We start from the raw sequence: 21,439 nt of genomic DNA on the forward strand, positions 1-21,439 counted from the left end.
GTCCCTATCTAAAAGACACTCAGCCATCACATATCCTTCCAGGCTCTAGTGAACTGTGAATACTCAAGAATGCTAACACAAAAAATGATGACCAATATAAGATAATCATTTGTTTTCCAAGATGCCTGATATGCCTGTAGAGTTGACATTCGGGGGGATTCTTAGCTACGCTAATGGTGTGGCGATAGGTGTGGCATTGTCCGCTACAGGTCAAGAGTAAATTATCTTGGATGGATTAGCGTGACATTTTATACAGACATTCTTGATGACTGCTATTTAGACATTGGAGTAAATTGTGTTGATTGTGACTTATTATTTGCATTAAATGTGATTTAAAATGGTGGCACGTGTTTTTGTGTCCTTGACACACTGACATTTCCACAGCAAATAGAAATGTAATGAAAAGGTAAAAATGTTAATGATTGAGTTTGCTTTTGATTAAACAAAACAATGATTGTTTAATGACTCAGCATAATCTACAATACTAACTTGAATAGATTTTTAAAAGCTTTCCCATCAGTGTTTATTCAGTTTTAAAAGACCACAACTAACTGATTCTAATCTCTTTTCACAATTCTTCACAAGAATGTGAAGTCTGTTGCAGGGACACAACACACAAACAGGCTTTAGTGCACCAATTCATGCCATGCATTACACATTGTATACAAAGCCACTCTATCAACACACGCTGTTATCAAGTGAAGGACAGCCAACAACAAGCACACATGGCCTCCTGCTTCCATAATAAACCACATGTGGGTTCAGAACTGGTGAAGGAAAGGGACTACAGAAGGGTGTGTGTGTGTGTGTGTGTGTGTGTGTGTGTGTGTGTGTGTGTGTGTGTGTGTGTATGTGTGTGGGGGTGTAACATTCAAAATTCAATCAAGTGAAGGCCATCTCAAGCAGGGTAACAGGGAGTGGAGGGGAGGAAGGGGGGATGAGGGGAAACTCAGCTGAAGTTTCCACTGGGCCTGCTGTGCTCCTAATGCAGCCTTGGATGTAATTGGGTCCCAGAAGGCTGTTCATTATCGGGGGTGAGCGAGGCAACAAAACAGAAAGGGATGGAAAGAGAAAGAAAATGTCTCATTCTTTGCTCAGTGCCTCCGTCCGAGCACCATTATGGGACGAGAGTTAATTAAAAGAGCAGTTGATGCCTCTGTTTTTCTCATCAATCTCACTTCTGCTCTTATTAAGTTTGTAATGACAGCAGAGCTTGTCCCTGTCTGCCACCAGACGCACAACAAGGGGGAAGAATCAGAGGAAGGCAAGGGCGGGGCAGTTAATGTGAGGGACAGCTCATCTCAACAAATCTCACAGTGGTCAACAATGAACATCCCCACTAATCCCTCCATCAAATTACAGGGTGATGAAATGTAGTCGTCGCAGGAGAGCTGTACTGTATTTGGGGTGTAGTTGAAGTGCTAATTTAAGAGGCGTGGCTTTGCGCCCTAATCCCGTGGCTCCCATCTCCACCGCCTTGGAGGCCATTTTAATTCTCTCCATCATTACAGGGACAATCCCTGGAAAGCTTTGGTAAAGGTGACTGCTGACACTGTCATTCACAAGGACTATTTCAAAATGTCAGCCCGTAGCTGAGATTTGTCTCATTAAAGTTGGTGGAGTCCATTATATCCATTCCCTCCTCCGCCTGCCACACTCAATCAAGATGACTTGGAGAATTGAGGGAGTCGAGGGAACGCTCATAATCATGCTTATTTGCATGAGGGTTACAGTGAGACGGACTATCATTGACCAACAAGAAAGGAGAGAAACACTGCGAGTTGTTGCACACCACATTTGAAGAAATCATAGGCAGGCCAGCTTATTTTTTTTTTGTCTTTTCCCTCCAAATGCCAGCTAGTGAGAGCGGCTTCAGCTAAGAGACATCAAGAAATGTCAACCTTACCGTGATGAAGACACTGGAACACCATCCAAGCTTTTGTTCAACAGTCTTGTGACCTGGAGATTTACATACAGCTTCAATAAAGCCAAACACAAGATCCACCCACATATAGCCTGGCTCTTCATATAAAGCACATCAACGTCTTTACAGCTGAGGGGTTTCAAAGCCCAGGGATCACTCATATAGATGTGTGACATCTGTGGGTGCGCGTGTCTGAGTGAGGGAGGGACAGACCCGGGCTTTTTGTTTCTCTCTGATCAGTTTCCCTCGCCTCAGCTGGCAAATGGGAGCTGACAATGAAAACACCCATTCTGGGAATTTCATTAAGACCATTCCAGTCACGTTGCTCACAGGACTTTGCTGCGTTTTGAGTTGCTCCATATATATATATTTACATTTTGGGCTACGAAGGCCCATGACCTCACTGACCTCAAGCTAGCTGTAAGAATAAGTTCATCTAATGCACGACAGTCTGTTTCCCAACCAAGTGTTCAATGTCTTTGTCTATTCTTATGTGGATGTGCAAGTTTTGTTGCTGATTGACAGAAAAGTTAACTATTACTATTTTTATATTTTAATAACCAATTCATTGTTTCAGTCAAGAAAAAAGTCAAACATTACCTGGTTCCAGCTTCCATAATGTCATGATTTGCTGCTTTTCTTTGTCATACGATAGCATACAGAATACCTTCGGATATTGGTTGAACAAAAATAGCAATTTGAAGTAGAGCTAAATTAGTCGATCAACACTAATTCAATCTGCCATGATTTTGATAATCATTTCAGTTGTTTAGCAAAAATGTTTTGTGGTTTAAGCTTCTTCAGTGTGAAGAGCTGGGGGTGGGGCTGTTTATCTAACAAAACAAGCCAGTTTAAGATGTTACTTCCGGCTATTTAATGATTGACAGAAGATTAATCAATACTAAAAATATTCATTAGCATCCGCAAATTAAAAACATCCATTTGGGCTCTGAGAAATTACAGTAGACATTTCACTAGTTTCTGAAATGTTATGGAAAGAAATATTAAACCAGGACATAGGCAGATAATATTAATAATCTTTTGTTGAAACTCTAAAGTTTTGTTTCATTTTCAGTGCCGTATAAATCTCTTGGTGTAGAAAATGATTGAAATGTAAACATATTGTATGTGCACAGCTGAGAACTTCTAAATTAACCATTCACCACTGTTTCATGTTATAGGAAGACCAATGCCCACATATTGAGAAATTATAGCCTAAACTAATATGCATAATTTCTCCTTATTGAGCAATAAATCACTGCCTCTGCAAAACTTACTTAAAAATGTGCATCAAAATGACATAATTATGTTAAGCACTTGCAGTGCAGACACATAATGTGACATTAGAGACTACAATATCAAATTAAATCACCTTGGATAAAAAAAAAAAAACAAAAAAAAAAAAACACGAACATTCATTTCATTCATTTGTTTCATTTACAAAAGATGTTGAGAGAGAGAAAATAATCCTTCTGCCGTCTCAGATCGATGTAAAAAAGACAAAACAGATCCACTGTCACTATCCAAACACGGCCTTCACTAAACTGTTTTGTTACAGATAGACCGGTCTGTCTGAAGCTGCACGATATTCTGATCAGCTGAGAGGGCAGGAGAGGGCGCACATCAACAAACAGGATTCACCTGTTTAAAAGACACATTTGCAAACATTTCCTTGGGAAAAAGCACAAAGGAAGCAGTGTGTGCTATTTTGAACACAAGGACCATGAAAATAAAACAGTTGATATGTTTAATCCAGCGTGATGATGTTTTGTATGAAGCAAAGCTGTGGTACATTACATTGGTGGAACAAGGTTAACAGAAAGTAGAAAAGGGTCAATTGCCTAAGCCAGCATGAGTGTGTGTGTGTGTGTGTATTGGGGGTCATTACAATACAACTCTAGGGTCTGAAGACACTCGTGCCACAAGTACAGTTTGAATAGCGCTTCAGTCTGTAGAGGAGCGCTTCATGGCAGCACACACGCTGTTCAAGCCATGACAGTACAAGAACTAGTAAATGCATGGACACAAAGACAAGAAACACTGAAATTAGATCACTATTCACCAGTTCCCCTCCGATAACACACTCAGGATTAAAGAAGCAAAAGAACAAAGAAAAATGTAATGTTTCTAGCTCAGGTAAAAACATTACTCTATAGAGACATCTGTAAAAACACTTCAGTAATGACAACATATAAATACTAAACATACAAAAAACAATCCTTTATCCCTTAAAATGCATCATGGTAACAGCCATCGGCTGGTAAAGGTGGAGGGAGGCATTTCGGATGGACCTGGCTCATCTTGGAGTCTTGTGCCTTATACAAGTTCTCACTCTAGTGGTCTGTACATGAACTGCAGTTGATTCTGGCCATGCTGGGAGGGACAAATGGCAGTTGGAATTACACTGTTTGCTTGTGCTGGCGTGGTCCAGGTCGGGATGATAATGAGTCTAGGGGAGCCAACGCGGTAGGTTGATGGGCTTTAACCTCCAAGGGGGTGTTCTACAGTCCAAAGCGGGCAGGGGTGCGTCTGGGCGTCATGGGGGCCTCATCTTTTCTCCCTGGTGTGCAGATTTTCGGAGCCCTGAATCAGAAAAGAAGTGTGTTTTAAGCCTCATTTTTTCTTTGCTCTGTTCAGTCTAGGCTAAACATCCCTTACATTAGGCAAGCAGCTGTGGTTGAAGAAGACTGGCCTGAATGTGAGCATGAAAGGAGCAGGCCTGCAGGAGATTGAAAAGGCAAGCTGAAGATGGTTGGGACGTAGAGCGCCCGACGCCTCCGACAGCACAATCTATCATCTTTAATTACAGCAGTGCGACACCCTGACACTGCCCACACTGCCCTCATCTCTCTCGCTCACGCTCACACTCACACACACACACACACACACACACACACACACAGCAATTACAACCATCAGGCCATAACCCCCTTCTGTCACGGTCTTCAGAAGAAAGAAAAAAAAAAAATGTGCGGTTCCCTCAATACACGAGCTGCCAGTAGTTTCCCATCAGCAACGCACACAAATGCAGACAGGATACTGTACATACAAGAAGGTGGACAATGCACATGTGGAGTGTTTCTTAAATTTAAACACAGAATTTCCCCTGCAGGGTCTTAAATGGACCATACCATTAGTTTTGCTTGTTTTAGAGCATTCCCTACAAAGTCTGTGTATTTTACATTACATCAAACAATACAGCAAATCAATGTTGTTGTTGTGCTACAAATAGGCCACGTAGGGTCACACAGCAACATGTTCGCTCTCCATTAGTGTACTCTGGCTCAAATAAAAACGGGCGGCCATCGAAATCGAGTACCTCATCCACATGGTCGAAATTATCTAAATATTCAGCCACGACAATGAAAATCTTTTAGATAACACCAAGCTACGCTTTCTGTACTCAAAAAAAAAGAAGCAAAAAACAGCCTGGTCGGCACTTCCATCACTGTCTTCCGGCAACTCGTCGCCTCACGAAATGTTCGAGCTCTTTCCATAAAGTTGTCAGACACTTACAGCAACAATCAGAACCAGAGTCAGTGGCAAAAACAAGCACGTTTAGTGGACGTAAATTGACGGTGGCAAATTGTCTTAATAGGATTAGAATGCAGCCTGTGAGAGGCTGCTGTCTGCGGAGCTCTCGCTCAATATTGGAACAATTTCAGAAATTGTTGTCCCCATTAGCCGTTAGACACAAAAAATAGGACCCAGGTAGAAAAATACAGAAGTTAACTTTTAACATGTCTTGTTTTCTCCTGTCCAAAACACAACGATATTCAAATTACAGTAATGTATGACAACAGAGAAGTCGAAAATCTTCACAACTGAGAAGCTGGAACCAAAGAAAGTTTGGCAGTTTGCTACTCATCCACTTGAGAGCTTTCGACAACAGTATTGAGTTTGATACCCAGCCTTAAGTATACATGATTGTACTTAGGAAGCTGGAACTTGTTGCATTGTCCTTTAAATGGTTCATAAGGAAATAAACAAGCACTTCTAGCTTTTACCACCGATGTAAAAACACTCTCTCACACCTCCACTTTTAAACACAAAACAACCAACTGGGTCATTTACTAATTCACACCACTGATCTGTGCTGGTGAGCAGGGAGACAGGTGATACGCCGCCGGCACACGAAGGCGTACCCAGAGAAATATTTCATCTCGGTCACACTGAACTCAGAGAGGAGACATGTGTGAGGCCTGCCGGAGGACAAAGGCAGCCGAGAGCCCAGGAGAGCACACGACATTCATTATCACACATCCAGCTTCCTCTGCCTGGATCTAATTCTTAATCCTATACCTCCAAGTGTGATTATATTCAACAGATCTGTTACAGACGTGGTCACGCAAACTCAGATAAACCAGCTGATTAATTAACAATAAAAGTTAGTTTTTTAATGTGTCTTTATAACCTTATTTCCCTCTGTAAAGCGTACGGATGGGTGTGAAATTCATTTTTTGGTCTAATTTGAAATTGAACATTCCCCCCTTCTTTCTCTGCTCTGCTATGGCACAATTTAAATTGCTGCAGTAATGGGGGTCAGCCAGGAGTCAATATTATTTCTTTTTGTTTCGTCTGCAGGGACCAGAGGTGAGAAAAGCTCATCATGAAGAGTGAGAGAGGTGGAGTAGAGAGAGTGGGAGAGGAGGAGAGGTGAAGATATGGATTGGCAGCGAGGAAGGTAAATTAAATGTTTCTATCTCGACTGTGTATGGAAAATGAGGGCCACGGGGAACTATTGTTAGATGAGGACCAATGTGTGATGAGGAGAAATGAGGCGAGATGGTCCCCCACTTACTTAACAATACCAGTGCTGGTCTTCTTCTCCTGCTCATCTCGACGCGCTCGCAGCTGCTCCTCAGCCATGGACATCTCCTCCTCCATGTTGGTGAGCTCCTCCTTGGCCCGGCGACGGTTCTCCTAGAAAAGCAACACAAAAAGATGAGACAGGTATACAGGATTCAACTTTAAACTGAACACGCAACAGCCAGCAGACCAGGGACAAGAGGTCAAAAGTCAGAAAGGTTGGGAACCACTGGTCTTAGTAACAAAGCCAAAAAATTATGAATTCACCCCCAGACCAAAAGTAAACGGACATATGAGGACATTTCTGTGGATATACTTTTGGCTGTGCTGTGAATGAAACTAATGTGCATTAAGCAGGTACCGGCATTGTCTTACCTGTCTGCTTTTTCCTGCCTGTTTGACGCTGTAAAACATTGGTCCGAGTTCTGCTAGCCACTCTCCATCCACTGAAGTCACACACTGCATGTACTCCTACAACACAAAAGGGGCAGGTTACACACGAACAACACATATAGAATTAATTGTTTTAATGCTTGCCGGGCTCTGCAGCAGGCAGTCTTTTTACCTTGGTGGTCATGACGAGCTCGTGGTAGATGATGTAGTCGGGGGTGTAGCCCATACCAAACAGGGAGCTGGTGGGATGGAGGTGACATGGCATGCCTGTCCTCACGTTCACATATTCACCAATGCCCTGGGAGCGAACACAGGCATGAATAACTAATTAAATGTGACACTCAGACTTTCTGGATAGGAAAATGGGACCCTGGTGCAGTGTGCTGCAGTTTAACTCTGGTCTAAATGTGTGTGTTCGTGCCTGCAAAACAGGTCATATAAGCTAATTTGCTTCTCCACCTGGCTTAGACAGCAAGAAAATAAATGTGAAGTATATCCAACACTGCTACAATTGCGTGGGTTAGCTGGATTGTCATAAGTCAGACGGAGAACCTTGATTATACAGTCATGATTTCAAATTCCCTTTCAGATTTTAGCGCCGTATTAATGTGAGGCCAGAAGGGATATTTCACCACTCTGTAATTATGTTGCTATAAATCTGCCACAACCAGTTGCCACAAGGCGGAACATACCTTGAGCTTGGCAGCCTGGTGGAAGTATGCAGCACAGATGCACTTTCTGATGATGTCCCAGTCTGACCCGCAGGAAATCAGGTTCATCCTCTGCTGCACCATGATGTCCTTTAACTGGGAGCGCACCTCACGCACCTGCACAAAAACAATATGTATTGGAAGTGGAACCTCATAGAAAACACGCCCGCTCTGTTTGCTCGCAATCAATTGTTTTAGTGGAACATTTCCATTAGACGAACTACTACATTTAAAATAATTCAGCAGGAAAGTAAATGGGCCTCAAAGGACTTGAATCATATGCGATACATATTAAAACACCAAATTAAAAGCAAGAATGCACAATTTAAACTTGATGTGCTGAATGACAGGTTTCCATCCAGGGCCAGAGGGTGTTGACAGAGAGAACAGGTGAGGCAGTGGGAGGCTGACCTTGCGCATGGCCTTGGTGTGGATGAAGTGGTCGTTGCACCAGATGCTGGAGTAATTGTTGTTCTTCCACTGCATGTAGACGTTAAGGTAGGTGAGGTGGTCGCTCTCTGGGACTGAGAACTTCTCCCTCACCTGGTCACTCTCCTCCTCACGGCCCTGCAGAGACACATTAAATCAAGTTTTACATCCGCCTATTAGTGACCCCTGTGCTAAACAGTACATGTTTCAACTGTATCAAATGAGACGTACCTTGGGTCTGTAGAAGATGGCCGGCACAGACAGCATGGAGACGATGATAAGGATGTCAGCACTGCAGCTCATGTCGCAGGACACAATAAGCATCTTGGAGAGGGCGGGGTCGAGGGGAAACTCCACCATCAGACGCCCCGTCGGTGTCAAAGCACCTGAGAGGACAGAATAGAACACAACTACGAGGTTAGTCGTGAAGATTATAAAAGTGGATGCAATGAATTAAGGAGGAACAACATAAGACGAGTGATAAGCTCCTTTTCCATCAAAAGCCTGCTGGCGTGAGGGAGAAGCCAGCATAATGTGACACTTATTTGTCTATCACTGTGAGTGAGGATGAACTGCTGACAGTTGAGAAAAAGAGAGTGAGATCAAAAACTTTGCCAGTTCTGATTTAAATGATTAGACGGCAGAGTCTAAGAAGCTTACGAGGAGCAAAAGCAGAGAAGCAGAGCAGCCAGTTTGGGGCAGGTAAGCCTTAATCAGAGATAATCTGCTGTTAACACACCATACAGGGAATCATCAAAAGTCCCTCCTCATCCCCAAATCCCTAAATCCCCTGGAATCTGGCTAAGGATGAGACAGAAATGAGACCCGACCAGTCAAATCAAAACACAGGATCAGTTACTAGGCAATTACTCCACCGGCTAAACTTCACAACTACTTCCTCAAGGCCTGTTTGCTGTGTCTGCATCATCACTGCAGCATAGCCTCCTGCCTGCGTTTGTGGTGTCAGCTTCCCTATGTAGGAGCTCAAAGCAACGCTGAGGGGGAAATACGACCCTGAAATACCCAATATTCTCTGTCACAGCGTCATCTTCATCTCAACGGGAGGATTATTGATGTTCTTTGGCCCCTCTGTATACAGGACTAGTCTAGGTGGGCCTACGGCTCGAGGCAGGGAAAAGAAAACTGATGTGAAATATAATTAGGATACGTGGCATGATGTTATTTATACATAGTATTCATCTTTTTTCTTTAAATATGTTCCAATTAGCTCTGCAACAACTTATTGACTCAATTAGTCAACACACAAATACAAATCTAAAAATTTTGAATCTTTTTTTTTGACAAAAAATGGCAAAACTTTTGAGGGTCAAGCTTCTCAAACATGAATATTTGACAGTAAACTGAATTTCTTTGACGCTTTGGAAACTTGTGATGGAATGTTTTCTCAATTTGCTGATATTTTACAGACCAAAACAATCAATGGAGAAAAAAACCATTAGATGAAAATACAGTGAAAACCTCTTATAGTGAAGGGTGATGAACATTATAAATGGATGATTAAAATAACCCTTCTTTTCCTCTTTTTCTTTATTCCTCATGCAGAACATCCTCTTATTGACATTTGCAATATTATTACATGAATATAAAGAAACAAAACGGAAAGCTTTGCTATTTACTGAATTTGACTGTTTTTCCTTCACGAGTCCACTCAAGGGGGAATTAAGTGGTCCGGCATTATCAATGCAATTGAGGACGGCTTCAACCACAAGTGTTTTACCCGCGCACATTGAGTTTCTGCCTCCATTACTAGCAGCCATGGATGTATCTCGTTGTTTGAGTAGACTACACAAAGTAGCTTGAGGAACAACAACTTTCGCTGCTGCATCTCGTTGGCTGTCATAAGCTGTCATTAAGATAAAATTACTTTCTTTTCCCCGTCATGATTTTGTTATTCCAACTCCTGTTCACTACACACACCTGTGTTGTCCAGAGCTCCCAAGATCCACAGCTGGTACATGGAGTTGAGCATGTTGTCTTCAGGTGGGGGATCCATGAAGTGGAAGAGGAGCAAATCCTGAACACCTAGAGACTTCAACAGCAGGACTACGTTGGCCAGGTTGGTCCTCTGGATCTCTGGGATGGTGGTCGTCAGCATCTCATTCTTATAGGCGCTCTGAGTGTAGAGCCTGGACGGAGAGGAGGGCACCAAGACAGACGTGGACAGAGACAGACACAAGAATTGGACATTTATTATTTCTGGGACAGAGAACAAAGTCATTGGGAATGAAATTGTTATGTTCTCTAATATGTGCAGACATGTCTGTGGGATTCTAAATAAGCAGTAAGCACCAGACGTAATTCAGCTGCAGAGGAAAATTCAGGAAGCTACAATTTATTAAAGGGGGGGATATCCAGAGTTAAAGTAAAGGACCCGACTTAACAAAGCTCTCGCAACAATTACAGCTGCGGTATGCGCTTATAATTACAGAATGATTTGAATGTATATGGAGGTTTTGAGCTTGTGAGCGAGTGCCTGCAGTCGCAGCTAAAAGGGTCATTGAGTGGGGAATTCTCCACGCAAGCGGAGCAAACCAGCGTGACTCACTCTATCTGCTCTCGAACACACACACACACACACACACACACACACACACACACACACACACACATCCGCACACACACACACACACCTTAACTGTACTAAGTGCAAAGCTCCTCCAAAACCGATTCTTCATAGATCTGTGTGAGCTTGTGTATAAGAGCAGGTGGGCAGGATTAATCCAGAAATATGTGGGGTTTCATAAGCATGCTAGCTCATTAGCAATGCATAATGGATCGCCCTGTGCGTGTCGCCGTCACTCAATCTTTACTTAAGTGAATATGGCAAAGCGGGGAGAGGTCAAGTGAAACCTCTGGCGAGGTCTTTTGTGGCACATTTCCACGCCATAAACAGAGTTAAACTGCATGAAATCCTTTGGAGATTAGAGTTCTGGCCCTCTTCCTGCCTCTGACTGTCTTGAAAGCATGGTCATGTCACACATCCAGAGCCCTGAGCAAATCATCCGAGGACAGCACTGATATCAAACAACTGAAGGAGGAACACACTTTAACAGTTACGCTAAAAAGATGCAACACTCTCAGGGAAACGGGAAAGGAACAGAAATATCATATTCAGGTGGTTTATTTCTGAATGTGAACTAAGATAGCTGGGAAATAATGTACGTTTCTGCCCTCAGGAGAATGTAAAACGAATGACAAAATGAAAAATAGCCTCCCTTTTGTAGAATCAGGAGAAGCCTTATTGCCCGCTAAAAGCTAAGTTTAGGAGCAGCATTGCAGGAATCTGAATATGGCACTTTCAAGATGCATCGGATCCAGCTCAACATTGATTGTGGCTGTGAGCATGCGTTTGTGAACACAAGGGCCATTACCTGTAACACTGTCCAGGTCCTGTGCGCCCTGCTCTGCCAGAACGCTGGTTGGCATTGGCCTGGCTGATGGGATAAACCTGTAGAGCATCCATTCCAATGCGAGGATTGAAAACCTGTTGACAGAAGAAACGAGTTAGTAATATAACAATTATGTCAGATTGGTTTAATAGGAAAAGGAACTTTCTAAAACTGCAGCTTGAAAAATAAAATAGACATACATACATACATACATATATACATACATACACACACACACATTCCTACCTTAAGTTTGCAGTATCCTGCATCCACGACAAACATGATTCCGTCCACAGTGAGGGAGGTCTCAGCGATGTTTGTAGCAACAATGCATTTCCTCACACCATCTGGAGCCTAGCAGAGGACAAATGAAAGCAGTCAGCTTTGTTTTCTCACTTTTGTTCATAACAATGACTCATAGATGTAAAGTGTACAGATACAAACCTTCTGGAAGATCTTGGCCTGGAGGTCAGAAGGCAGCTGGGAGTAGATGGGCAGCACGGTCAGAGCAGGAGCGTTCTCCAAGTCCTCCAACCGCTCCACGATCTGATCCGACGTCACCTGCGAGAACAAAGATATACCTTACTTAGATTTGGGATCACCAAAATGGGAAGAACCTATTTAAAATATATTTACACTATATATAAAAAGAGAGAAAACTACAGACGGAATCGAATCTGTGAATCGCTGTCCACTTCCATGCTTTTTAAAAAGGCAAAAACTACTTTACTTCTACAGCACATTTATACATGAAATTTAGATCAGTCCTTTATGCCAAAATTGTATGCAACAACCATTTGAGTGAGAACAGCAGCCATGTCCCCTCACCTCAATATCCTCCTGCCCGGGCATGAAGATGAGGATGTCTCCTATCAACCCGCTGAGGTGGATCTGCAGGGCCTGCTTCACTGCTGCCTCCACGTAGTCCTCCTGAGGAGTCTACACAGCACAAACCACAACAAATCACTCCAAAACAAAACCACTGACGTGACCTCACAACAACCAAAATAAAATGATTTGTGTTTTTATATGCCAAAAGATAGTTGATGTCAATTAACACAGTGTATTACAAAATATAAGTGAATGTGATACATCGCTTTACTGGGCTTATGTCTGTTGTGTAAACTTTTCTTATGAATGCATTTTATAGATTTCATCACAATCTCATGCAATTGTGCTTTGAGAATATATAAATTGGTCTTTGAAACATTACAAATCAGCAGTAATTCCTGAAATATGGCATAATAATAATGATGATCTGAAGCTACTAAAAAGGATGTAATGACAATGATTTAATGTATTTAGGATAAAGTGAATGTGTCTCTAAATGAACATGGAACAGAAACATACCTTGCTAAACAAGATGTCCACGGGAAACGTTCTTCCTGGAATGTGGAAAATGGGTACGTTGCCAAAAAATGCAGCAAACTTGTCTGAGTCCATAGTTGCAGAGGTAACTATGAGTTTCAAATCAGTACGTCGAGATACAACCTGATGGGAAACAGAGGACAGTTGAGTGGAATATTCAAGTTGAGTGTATTTACACTGAAATAAGTAAAGGAAACATCAACCTCACACGGTAATGTATCATGTAGACACACAGCAGAAGCAGCTGTGTGTATATCTATCTTTATCGGGTGTTAGGTAGTTGTACTGACCTCACGTAGCAGGCCGAACAGCACGTCAGTATTCAGGGAGCGTTCGTGAGCCTCATCCATGATAACAGCACTGTAGTGGTCCAGGTCCGACTCCCTCAATGACTCCCTGAGCAGGATACCGTCTGTCATGTACTTTATCAAGGTCTTCTCCGATGTGCAGTCCTCAAAACGGATTGCATAGCCCACCTGCAGGCAACAATATAAGACATACAGCAAATACTATTATATGACATGTGTAGGGATTATAAAAAATACACACACACACAAAAAAAAAAATTATACCTCATTAAAATACAACCACAGTAATTTTTGCTGATCTCCATACATTAGGCAGCTCCAGTATATATTGTTTGTTGCTCCTCAGTTCAAACCCCAGGCAGCAGCAGACATGATATTTTCCTTTAAACCACTAGATGGCATTGTTACACAGCACATGACTTGCTATCGAGTTTGTTCAAGAGAGCATTCAGACCCTCAACACAGACATTACTGTAGTTTAGGAACCATTCACCTTCATAGCTGAGGTACAAGGACACAGTAGCTCTTTCTGTCTCTACTCAGAGGTCACGGGGCAACTTAACTACTTGAGTGACCAGACAGGATTCAAACAAGTCCACAGTTTTACCATATTAGTTAAACTACTTATTCGATATTGACAACAAACGTTAAGAGTCAAGGTTCCGAACATAAACTTGGAGGGTAAATTAAAAAGAGTGCTATAATGATCTTCACGCATAAAAAATAAAACCTTGTCAGATCATCTTTGTCTTGAATATATTTCCTGTGTTTAGTTCTTAGGCGTAACCACTGATGATCAGCTTAACTGGAAAACAAGTGTCAAGTATCAAACAAAGCTATTAATGGTATGTTACGGAGAGTAAGACAAATCTTGTCAAGAAAAAGAACTTTCTGGATTTCTATATTACTCTATGATTTAGCCTTTCATATGTTTCGGCAATATATATGGGCAAGCAGTCGCTCATGTCTGATTTAAAAAAAAAAAAAAAAAAAAAAAAAAAAAAAGATCTTAAGCAACTTCTCTTGACGGAGTAGAGAACAGTACTATGTAAACTACTCATGATACAGTGTGGGACAGCAGTGCAAGTACTCGTTATAGTGATCCTTTTTCTTCCCTGGTCTTTCTTGTTTGGAAATTGTATTCTGTTCTTTCTTTTTGATACACATTTTCTTATGTCAACGTATATTTATTTTCTTTTGTTTCATTTTACCAAACACACACACACACACACACACAAAAGAACTAAACTAAATAAATACCTAATAATAATAATAGGACATCAAAAGCAGATTATTCACATTTGATGTTCACAAGGGTTCCACAATCACAAATAAAACTGCACACAGAGTATTAAATGTAGTGACTGTTTGCTTGAGCAGCTGTCTCACCTCCTCTCCAAGGTTAGTGCCGATCTCCTCGCTGACTCTCTTGGCCACACTCATGGCTGCCACTCTTCGGGGCTGAGTACAACCCACCATGCCATAGCTGGTGTAGCCATCCTCATGCAGGTACTGGGTCAGCTGCGTAGTCTTCCCACTGCCCGTTTCCCCAACAACAATCACAATGCTGTTGTCCCTGCGGATGCCAGTCAACGCATTAAAAAACAGTCAAAGAAATTTTGATGTAAAACACTTTTTAGGAGAAAATTGGGAATAAAACTGTATCTGAGGACAGCAATGCACTCTGAAAATACCTTATGATGTTGAGGAGTTGCTGTCTGACAGCAAAGATAGGCAGATACTGTCTCTGCTCCAGAAGGGTCTTCTTCTTAGCAAACTCACTGCTGGCCTCGTTCTTTTCCTTCATGTGGTCTGCAAATTTCTGCTCTGTTCTGTAATGCAGAGAGAGAGAGGAATCACCAACACATTAATATGGCAGGTCAGACATTACAGTTCAACTAGTTAGGCCGGTGAATTATCAAAAAGAAAAAGTGAAATGTCATCTAGCTCTTTGCATGGACAGTCTGGTCACCTGTAGTCTACTTTGCCGTCCTCTCCCACCGGTTTGCCCCCAGAGGAGTCTTGCTCTTCAGTCTTCTTGATGCCCATGATATCTCCCAACTTGGTGCCTGCCAATTCCCAGTGTTTGTGCTGTGCCTGAAAACAATGAATTATTCCAATTAAATCATATGAATATGAAGATTTAAGCTCCAGTCAGTAACTTCACTCACTCACTCACTCACTCACTCACACACACTCACACACTCACACTCACACTCACACTCACACACACACACACGGAAGAGATGACGGAGCATCTGGTGTTTCACCTGGTTTGCAGTTAGAATGTCATCAGCTGACCAGCTAATGTGATTATGAATAAATTATTTACGAAAGTGATGAAGTTAGACAGCGATGGCATTATCAACCAGACAGGTGCACAGCAACAAACCCCTTTGACATTTATCAACAGCAGAGTATGAAGATCATATCTGCGCTTCTCCACATTTCTCCGTTCAGATGAATAAACCAACGACATATTCATTTAAAGTCCTCACTGGTTTTAGCTATAAACATATCTACTGTACATCAACAACATTCTTAGTTGTTAATCCAGCCGACCTTCTTGCGTTCTTTCTGCTCACGATGTTTACGGACAAGCTGGCTGCCTTTACGAGCAATGATGGCCATGTCAGAGGTAGCATCTTTCACAGGGATGACAGGCTCCGGCTGCAGCAGGAAAAGAAATACACAAACATTCAGATACAAACTCTTCAAGTTTAGTTCTAGCAAAATCTGAGTCATTATTCAACTCCAACCATAAACCTAGTGACTAGAGGCAGGGTTCATCGTTTTTTACTTGCCCTGATACAGATCGTATTTGTTAGCGGTTATCAAATATAATTGAATTGTCATGTTCAGTCTTTATTTAAGTAAATGAAATGTGGCAAACTGTACAATGCATAGTTGGCGTTTCGGCCACATTCTCTAAGGCCACCAAACTAAACTCCCGTTTCCAGGATAATTTAAAATTCTTGCTTGTGCTTCAGCACATAAACTTTGTCTTCCCAGTCCGCCATGTTCTCGCGGGCGCCTGTTTGGTACTGCGCATGTGCTCCTCTACATAGAGATGAGAAGGAAGCGACACTCCTCACTCCTCAGCTAGGTCTGCCATTAACAGCTACAGAAAAAGCAACGTGTTTGAGTCATTTTTTACTACTTGTCCAATCGGGCTAACTGCTAGATTTACTAGCCCGACATGATATTTTACTTGACCGAGCAAGCGGACGATCCTTATTGTTGAGCCCTGTAGAGGCCTTTGATGTCATGAACTGTTTAGACCTTGTTTACCTGCTTAGTAAAGACTATTCTTCCATCCAGAAAGGGAGGAACCAGGTTATGAATCAGCAGATGAACCTTAGCAGCATTGTCCTCCTCAAAGTCTTCATCCACCTCTAACCTCTGCACCACACCACTGGTCAGCATACGGTTGGTCTCCCACCGTTCATTATCCTGAGAGAACAAACACAGCCGGTTACAAAGACAGTCCAACAAACAAGTATAGTACACACACACACACAGAGTAGATGTCTGTGCTTGCAGACACGCAGTTGTGATAAGGCCGACATGAAGCACTGTGGTTGTACCTCATTGATCTGTCGCTTATGGGCAGATATCCTTTTTTGAGTCTGCTTCTGAAGGATCTGCTCCCTCTTCTTTACATATTCTTCAGAGGTGGTAGTGAAAGGGTTGTGGAACTCATCATAGCCTTCGTCCATCATGTACCAATCTCTGTCAGCTTGCTGCAAAACCGTGAGACAATAAGAGATGTCAAAAAGTGGACACAGAAAACCGTTACAGCTTCTATGAGGCATAAATGAGAAATAACTCACCTTCTGGTCCTCCTCCCACTGGTCTTTCTCATCCTCGTTATCAAACATAAAGCCATCTTCTTTCCTACCTGAAGAAGAGACAGATTAAGAAATGTTCTGGGACATACAGTATTTAAATCCTGCATGGGAGCACAAAACGGCCTGATTTTAGAATAGTACCTTTTCCTTGTGATAAACGAGGTGTAGAACCCAAATGCTTTCTGTCATTGGCCCACTCGTTGTACTTGTATGATGGGGTAGGCAGGGGTGTGTCGTCAGGGTAGCGGCCTCTGACTGACCTAAGCACACAGCAGACAGACGTTATGTGAGGATCACGTGGCATCGGCATTCCATGTCAAATATGAAGAGCAGAACTAACAGTGAGGATTTATAAAAGCCTCTTACATGTCTCAGTGACAGTACATGAAAGGGTGTTAATATCACATACAAATATCAATGTTGTAAAATGCAAATAACCAGTAGCTTTCATTACCATTGTGTTGGAGAAATAAGGTGTTTGGAGAATGTTAGCCCAACCATGTTCAAATATTTGGTCTTTAACTTTATGAGGACAATCTCATCTAAGTTTTTTTTCTTTCTTAAACTTTTATGTAGATAAGTGTCTGCTTGCAAAAATAAGGGATATATTCATTCAATAGAAACTATTATTTGCATTTTGCCAAAAATCCAAAGTACAATTAAAACATTGCTATTATAAATTGCATGCCTGAGGAATACATTTCTGTTTCTGTCTGTTTTCAGTCTCAACTATTTTAAGTGCATTTAACAATCACTTTACTTTCTACTTTAACTTTTCAACTAAGGCTTTGGGTCAGGAGGATGAAATGTGAGGTAAAATAATTGACAGCTGTCTACCTGTCTCTCCTCTCACTCTCTCGGCCAGAGCGATGGCTTCGCTCGGAGCGATCCATCTCTTTGTGGGACAGGGCAGGGGACGGAGATTCCCACTGGGAATGCCGTGAACTGGAATAACCACTGTCATCCTCCTCCCAGTTGGAGCGTGAGGGTGTGAAAGAATCTATGTAGAAAACAAAATAGGTTCAGTCAACCAATTATGTACCATTATAAAGAACACATTGAAATAAAATCAGATGAATAAAACAAACTACCTCTGGGGCGTTGCTGTGGCGTCGGGGGTTCTTCTCTCTTCGTCCCTCTGCTGATGCGATCGGAGAAGCCATCTCTCTGTGAGCGCTCGCTCCTCTCACTGCGCTCCGACCGGCTGCTGCTGCTGCTGCCACGACTGCCCTCTCGCTCATCTGACACACGGAGAAAGTTAATCTCAACAGCCCTGACAGATCCAACATTTTGCTTTCATTATTAAATGATCTACCAATGTTGTTCATCCACTTTATAACAAATAAATAACGAATAACAAATAATGAACCACCGGTCATCACATGTTGTCCTACTCCAAAATAAAATTGCTTATTTTTCTCACAACAGTCAAAAAACTAAATGCATTGAATTTACCATAATATGATGTAGAAAAAAAATTCCATTTCCATTTGAGAGGCTATTACGAGCCAAGGTGTGCAATTTTTACTTTATGATTCTGGACTACAACCAGAAGTCTACTTGCATTAGAATGCAAACAACACAAGCTACATGTCACATGAGTGATCTTTAGAATCACCTCTTCGGTCTCTTCCCTTATCTCGGCTCCTTTCCTTGTCCCTTTCTCTGTTCTTGTCCTCTTTGGAGGAGGCGTAGACTCCATGCTCCCGCCTCTCTTTCTCTCTCTGCTGGTGTCGGCGTCGGAACTCTTCGCTGACCCCTCCGGGGCTTGAGGGTGTCTCGGAGCCAGTCACACGATACTTCCTGCTAGAAAAATGTAAATAAAACATGACACATTAGTCATACTATATGATTTAAAACGTCCCAAACAGTGCGGTCCAGGAGTGTAAAGATCCAAAGTTTTCAATATCAAATGAATTAGAAATAATGATAATCTGAATAAACATGAGGGATGGGTGTTGCCCGTCTATTTATGCATTATCTATAACTTTCAATCAAAGTATTATCATCATGGGTGAAGCACCAACACTTACCTCTCCTTCTTAGCATCCTTGTCCTTATCGTCGTCTTCTTCATCAGACCCAGAGTCACTTTTACCTTCCTCCCAGTCCTTGTAGGAGGAAACCTTTGACTTCTTTCTATTGATGTCATCGGCCTCTGCCTGTTCCTTGCTCTCGCGCTCCTTCCTTTTCTGGGCTGCCAGCAGATCCAAGCCCAGCAGCGAGGTGCGAGGAGATGGTGCTCGAAAAACATGGGGCTCTGCAGCAGCACTCTTCTTCTTCACCATCAGTCCACCCACTTGAGAATCTGGATCAGTCCCTTCCAGCCTATGCATGGACACATCGTCATCCATTATCTGTGGGGAAACAATTTGTGCAAAAGGTGTTAAGCTACTAAACTGTTGCTCATGGCATCCGTTAGACAAAATTACACATTTGTTGTTTTTAACTTTTTGTGCATCATGAATCGTATGATCTATAACATGCAATAATTAACCAATGACAAGATCCTAGAGTCAAAGGTGACCTCGCAGTATTGTCTGACCAGCAGCAGAAAAACCCAAGCAGCAAATCCTTACAGTACAGAAGCTGTGACAACAAAAGGTTTCCCATTGTTTAATAATAAAACACTTGGTTACAACAATTAATGTGTTGTCAAATTAGTCGAACTATCAATTTAGCTCCAAAACAACATTTGTGTCAGTTTCTGACCCTTGATACAATGGGGGTGTAAAATTATTTAATCTTCATCTTCCATAAGAACAGATATTTGTTCAATCAAACTTTACTTCCAGCTCAAAGGAAAAACGTCTGCTAACATATTTACTTACTCAGAAACAACCCATCGAGACACAGACAACTTTAGTTTCCCCCATTTGTTACCTTAAAAGGTACCTAAAGTCACAAACAGGGTCAGATTCATACTGGCTAGCTCTCCTGTTTGCTTTGAGTGAACTGTTGTGTTGTTTACCAATTTAACCTTAACGTTACAAATGACATGCAGCCACTAAGTCAACACTGATCGGCTTCAGAGGAGGAAACGCGTTGTAAATCTAAACTACGTTGACGCAGTAACTGTATTGCATTGGTGTATTTGTAAGTAAAATGAGTATATGTCCCCTTGATTAATAACAGATTAGATTAAGTGGAACTATTGCTTACCTGACAAAGAGCTGCTAGCGTCAGCAAGCCTGCGAGCTATCAGGTCCTGTCCCGACAAGGCCGGGCGGCAAACTGCGGGAATATGCCGCGTGTTTCTGTGTCTAAAATGCAGAAACTCTCACATCAAGTTAACGATTTGAGGTCAACTAATGCACGGGTAAGTACTCCAGAGAATGGAGGATATATAGCTGTCACTGGAAATGATCTAAACTGCGACTTTCTTAAACACAACGCATATGTTTACAGACAAGAGAGCAGCCATTGCAATCCCACAATTCTTCTTCTTCTTTTCAGTTTATTGGCGGACTACAAGCCAACGTTTAAGGTGCATGCCGCCACCTACTGTCCGGAGTGTGTAACACAACGACTTTATGACAATTGTCATTTAAACACAATAATGTTATTATTATGAATAAAATAAATAAAAAAATCCAAATAAAAAAAGACTTCATAGAGAAGTTATAATCTGGATATTAAACCCCAATCCCGCAATTCTTCTTTTTTTTGTGTATATTGGGAGTTGACCAACTAATGTAGAGGCGCATTACCGCCACCGCCTGGACTGGACTGTTACTGTTCTTCTTGTACTTAATTGGCGGTTTGTAACCGTTGCATACGAGGTGCACACCGCTATCCACTGTACCTAAGTATGTCGTATGTGACATTGTCCCTGGATAACTTTATATAATTATGTAATTAAAGTAATAATTAGTATAGTAAAATGTTGATCATTTTAAAAATATATTCTTTGATGTTTTATTTAATCCTGTGTGGTCTCCTGTTTCCTCTAAACACAACCAACTGGACTGTAGTGTGGACCAAGAGATTATGCAGGATAATAGATAAAGAAATAAATAAAAAGGAAAAAGTTAAATTATTATAGCTAAATTAGTTTCTTATAAAAAAGTAATGATATCAGTACATCGCCTGCTGTCTTCCAAAGAGACTTGACAATTAAAGGTCATGCTGTTTTTTCCTCCCTATTGACTGAAGAATGTCATTTCTCTTGATGTTATATTTTCTACATCCACCATTGCATCATCATTTTGTAGCTCGTAAGTGCAGTCGGATTCTCT

General features: G+C 41.8%; 1 protein-coding gene across 2 annotated transcripts; it reads right to left on the bottom strand.

The window, feature by feature from the left end:
* Nucleotides 1–3,342: 3,342 nt before the first annotated feature.
* Nucleotides 3,343–20,639, bottom strand: dhx38 (DEAH (Asp-Glu-Ala-His) box polypeptide 38). 2 transcript variants are annotated; one of them, XM_031846517.1, is made up of 27 exons: nucleotides 20,364–20,639; nucleotides 19,236–19,558; nucleotides 18,821–19,005; nucleotides 18,294–18,443; nucleotides 18,040–18,202; nucleotides 17,344–17,462; nucleotides 17,185–17,252; nucleotides 16,939–17,094; nucleotides 16,643–16,804; nucleotides 15,914–16,021; nucleotides 15,324–15,448; nucleotides 15,046–15,183; nucleotides 14,741–14,927; nucleotides 13,334–13,519; nucleotides 13,026–13,166; nucleotides 12,504–12,614; nucleotides 12,120–12,236; nucleotides 11,922–12,029; nucleotides 11,658–11,770; nucleotides 10,204–10,412; nucleotides 8,497–8,651; nucleotides 8,248–8,403; nucleotides 7,819–7,953; nucleotides 7,299–7,424; nucleotides 7,109–7,204; nucleotides 6,726–6,847; nucleotides 3,343–4,507 (listed from the first exon to the last, which is right to left on the bottom strand). In XM_031846517.1, exons 2-27 carry the CDS (start codon nucleotides 19,553–19,555, stop codon nucleotides 4,426–4,428), a joined length of 3,738 nt encoding a protein of 1,245 aa, XP_031702377.1. In that variant the 5' UTR covers nucleotides 19,556–19,558; nucleotides 20,364–20,639; the 3' UTR covers nucleotides 3,343–4,425. The 2 variants fall into 2 exon arrangements, with proteins under 2 accessions (XP_031702377.1, XP_031702376.1); XM_031846516.1 differs by having other exon boundaries at nucleotides 18,821–19,008.
* Nucleotides 20,640–21,439: the final 800 nt, after the last annotated feature.

This window comes from Anarrhichthys ocellatus, unplaced genomic scaffold (assembly GCF_004355925.1).
Source record: "Anarrhichthys ocellatus isolate YVR2014 unplaced genomic scaffold, GSC_Weel_1.0 scaffold6, whole genome shotgun sequence".
In the NCBI taxonomy this organism is placed as follows: Eukaryota; Metazoa; Chordata; class Actinopteri; order Perciformes; family Anarhichadidae; genus Anarrhichthys; species Anarrhichthys ocellatus.

Coding starts and splice junctions, on each gene's coding strand:
- dhx38 (XM_031846516.1), bottom strand. CDS start 19,555: ATGGATGACGATGTGTCCATGCATAGGCTGGAAGGGACTGATCCAGAT. Junction 15,449..15,913: donor AGCAGAAAGAACGCAAGAAG/GTCGGCTGGATT, acceptor CATTGTTTTCAG/GCACAGCACAAACACTGGGA. Junction 12,615..13,025: donor TGGACATCTTGTTTAGCAAG/GTATGTTTCTGT, acceptor TGTGCTGTGTAG/ACTCCTCAGGAGGACTACGT.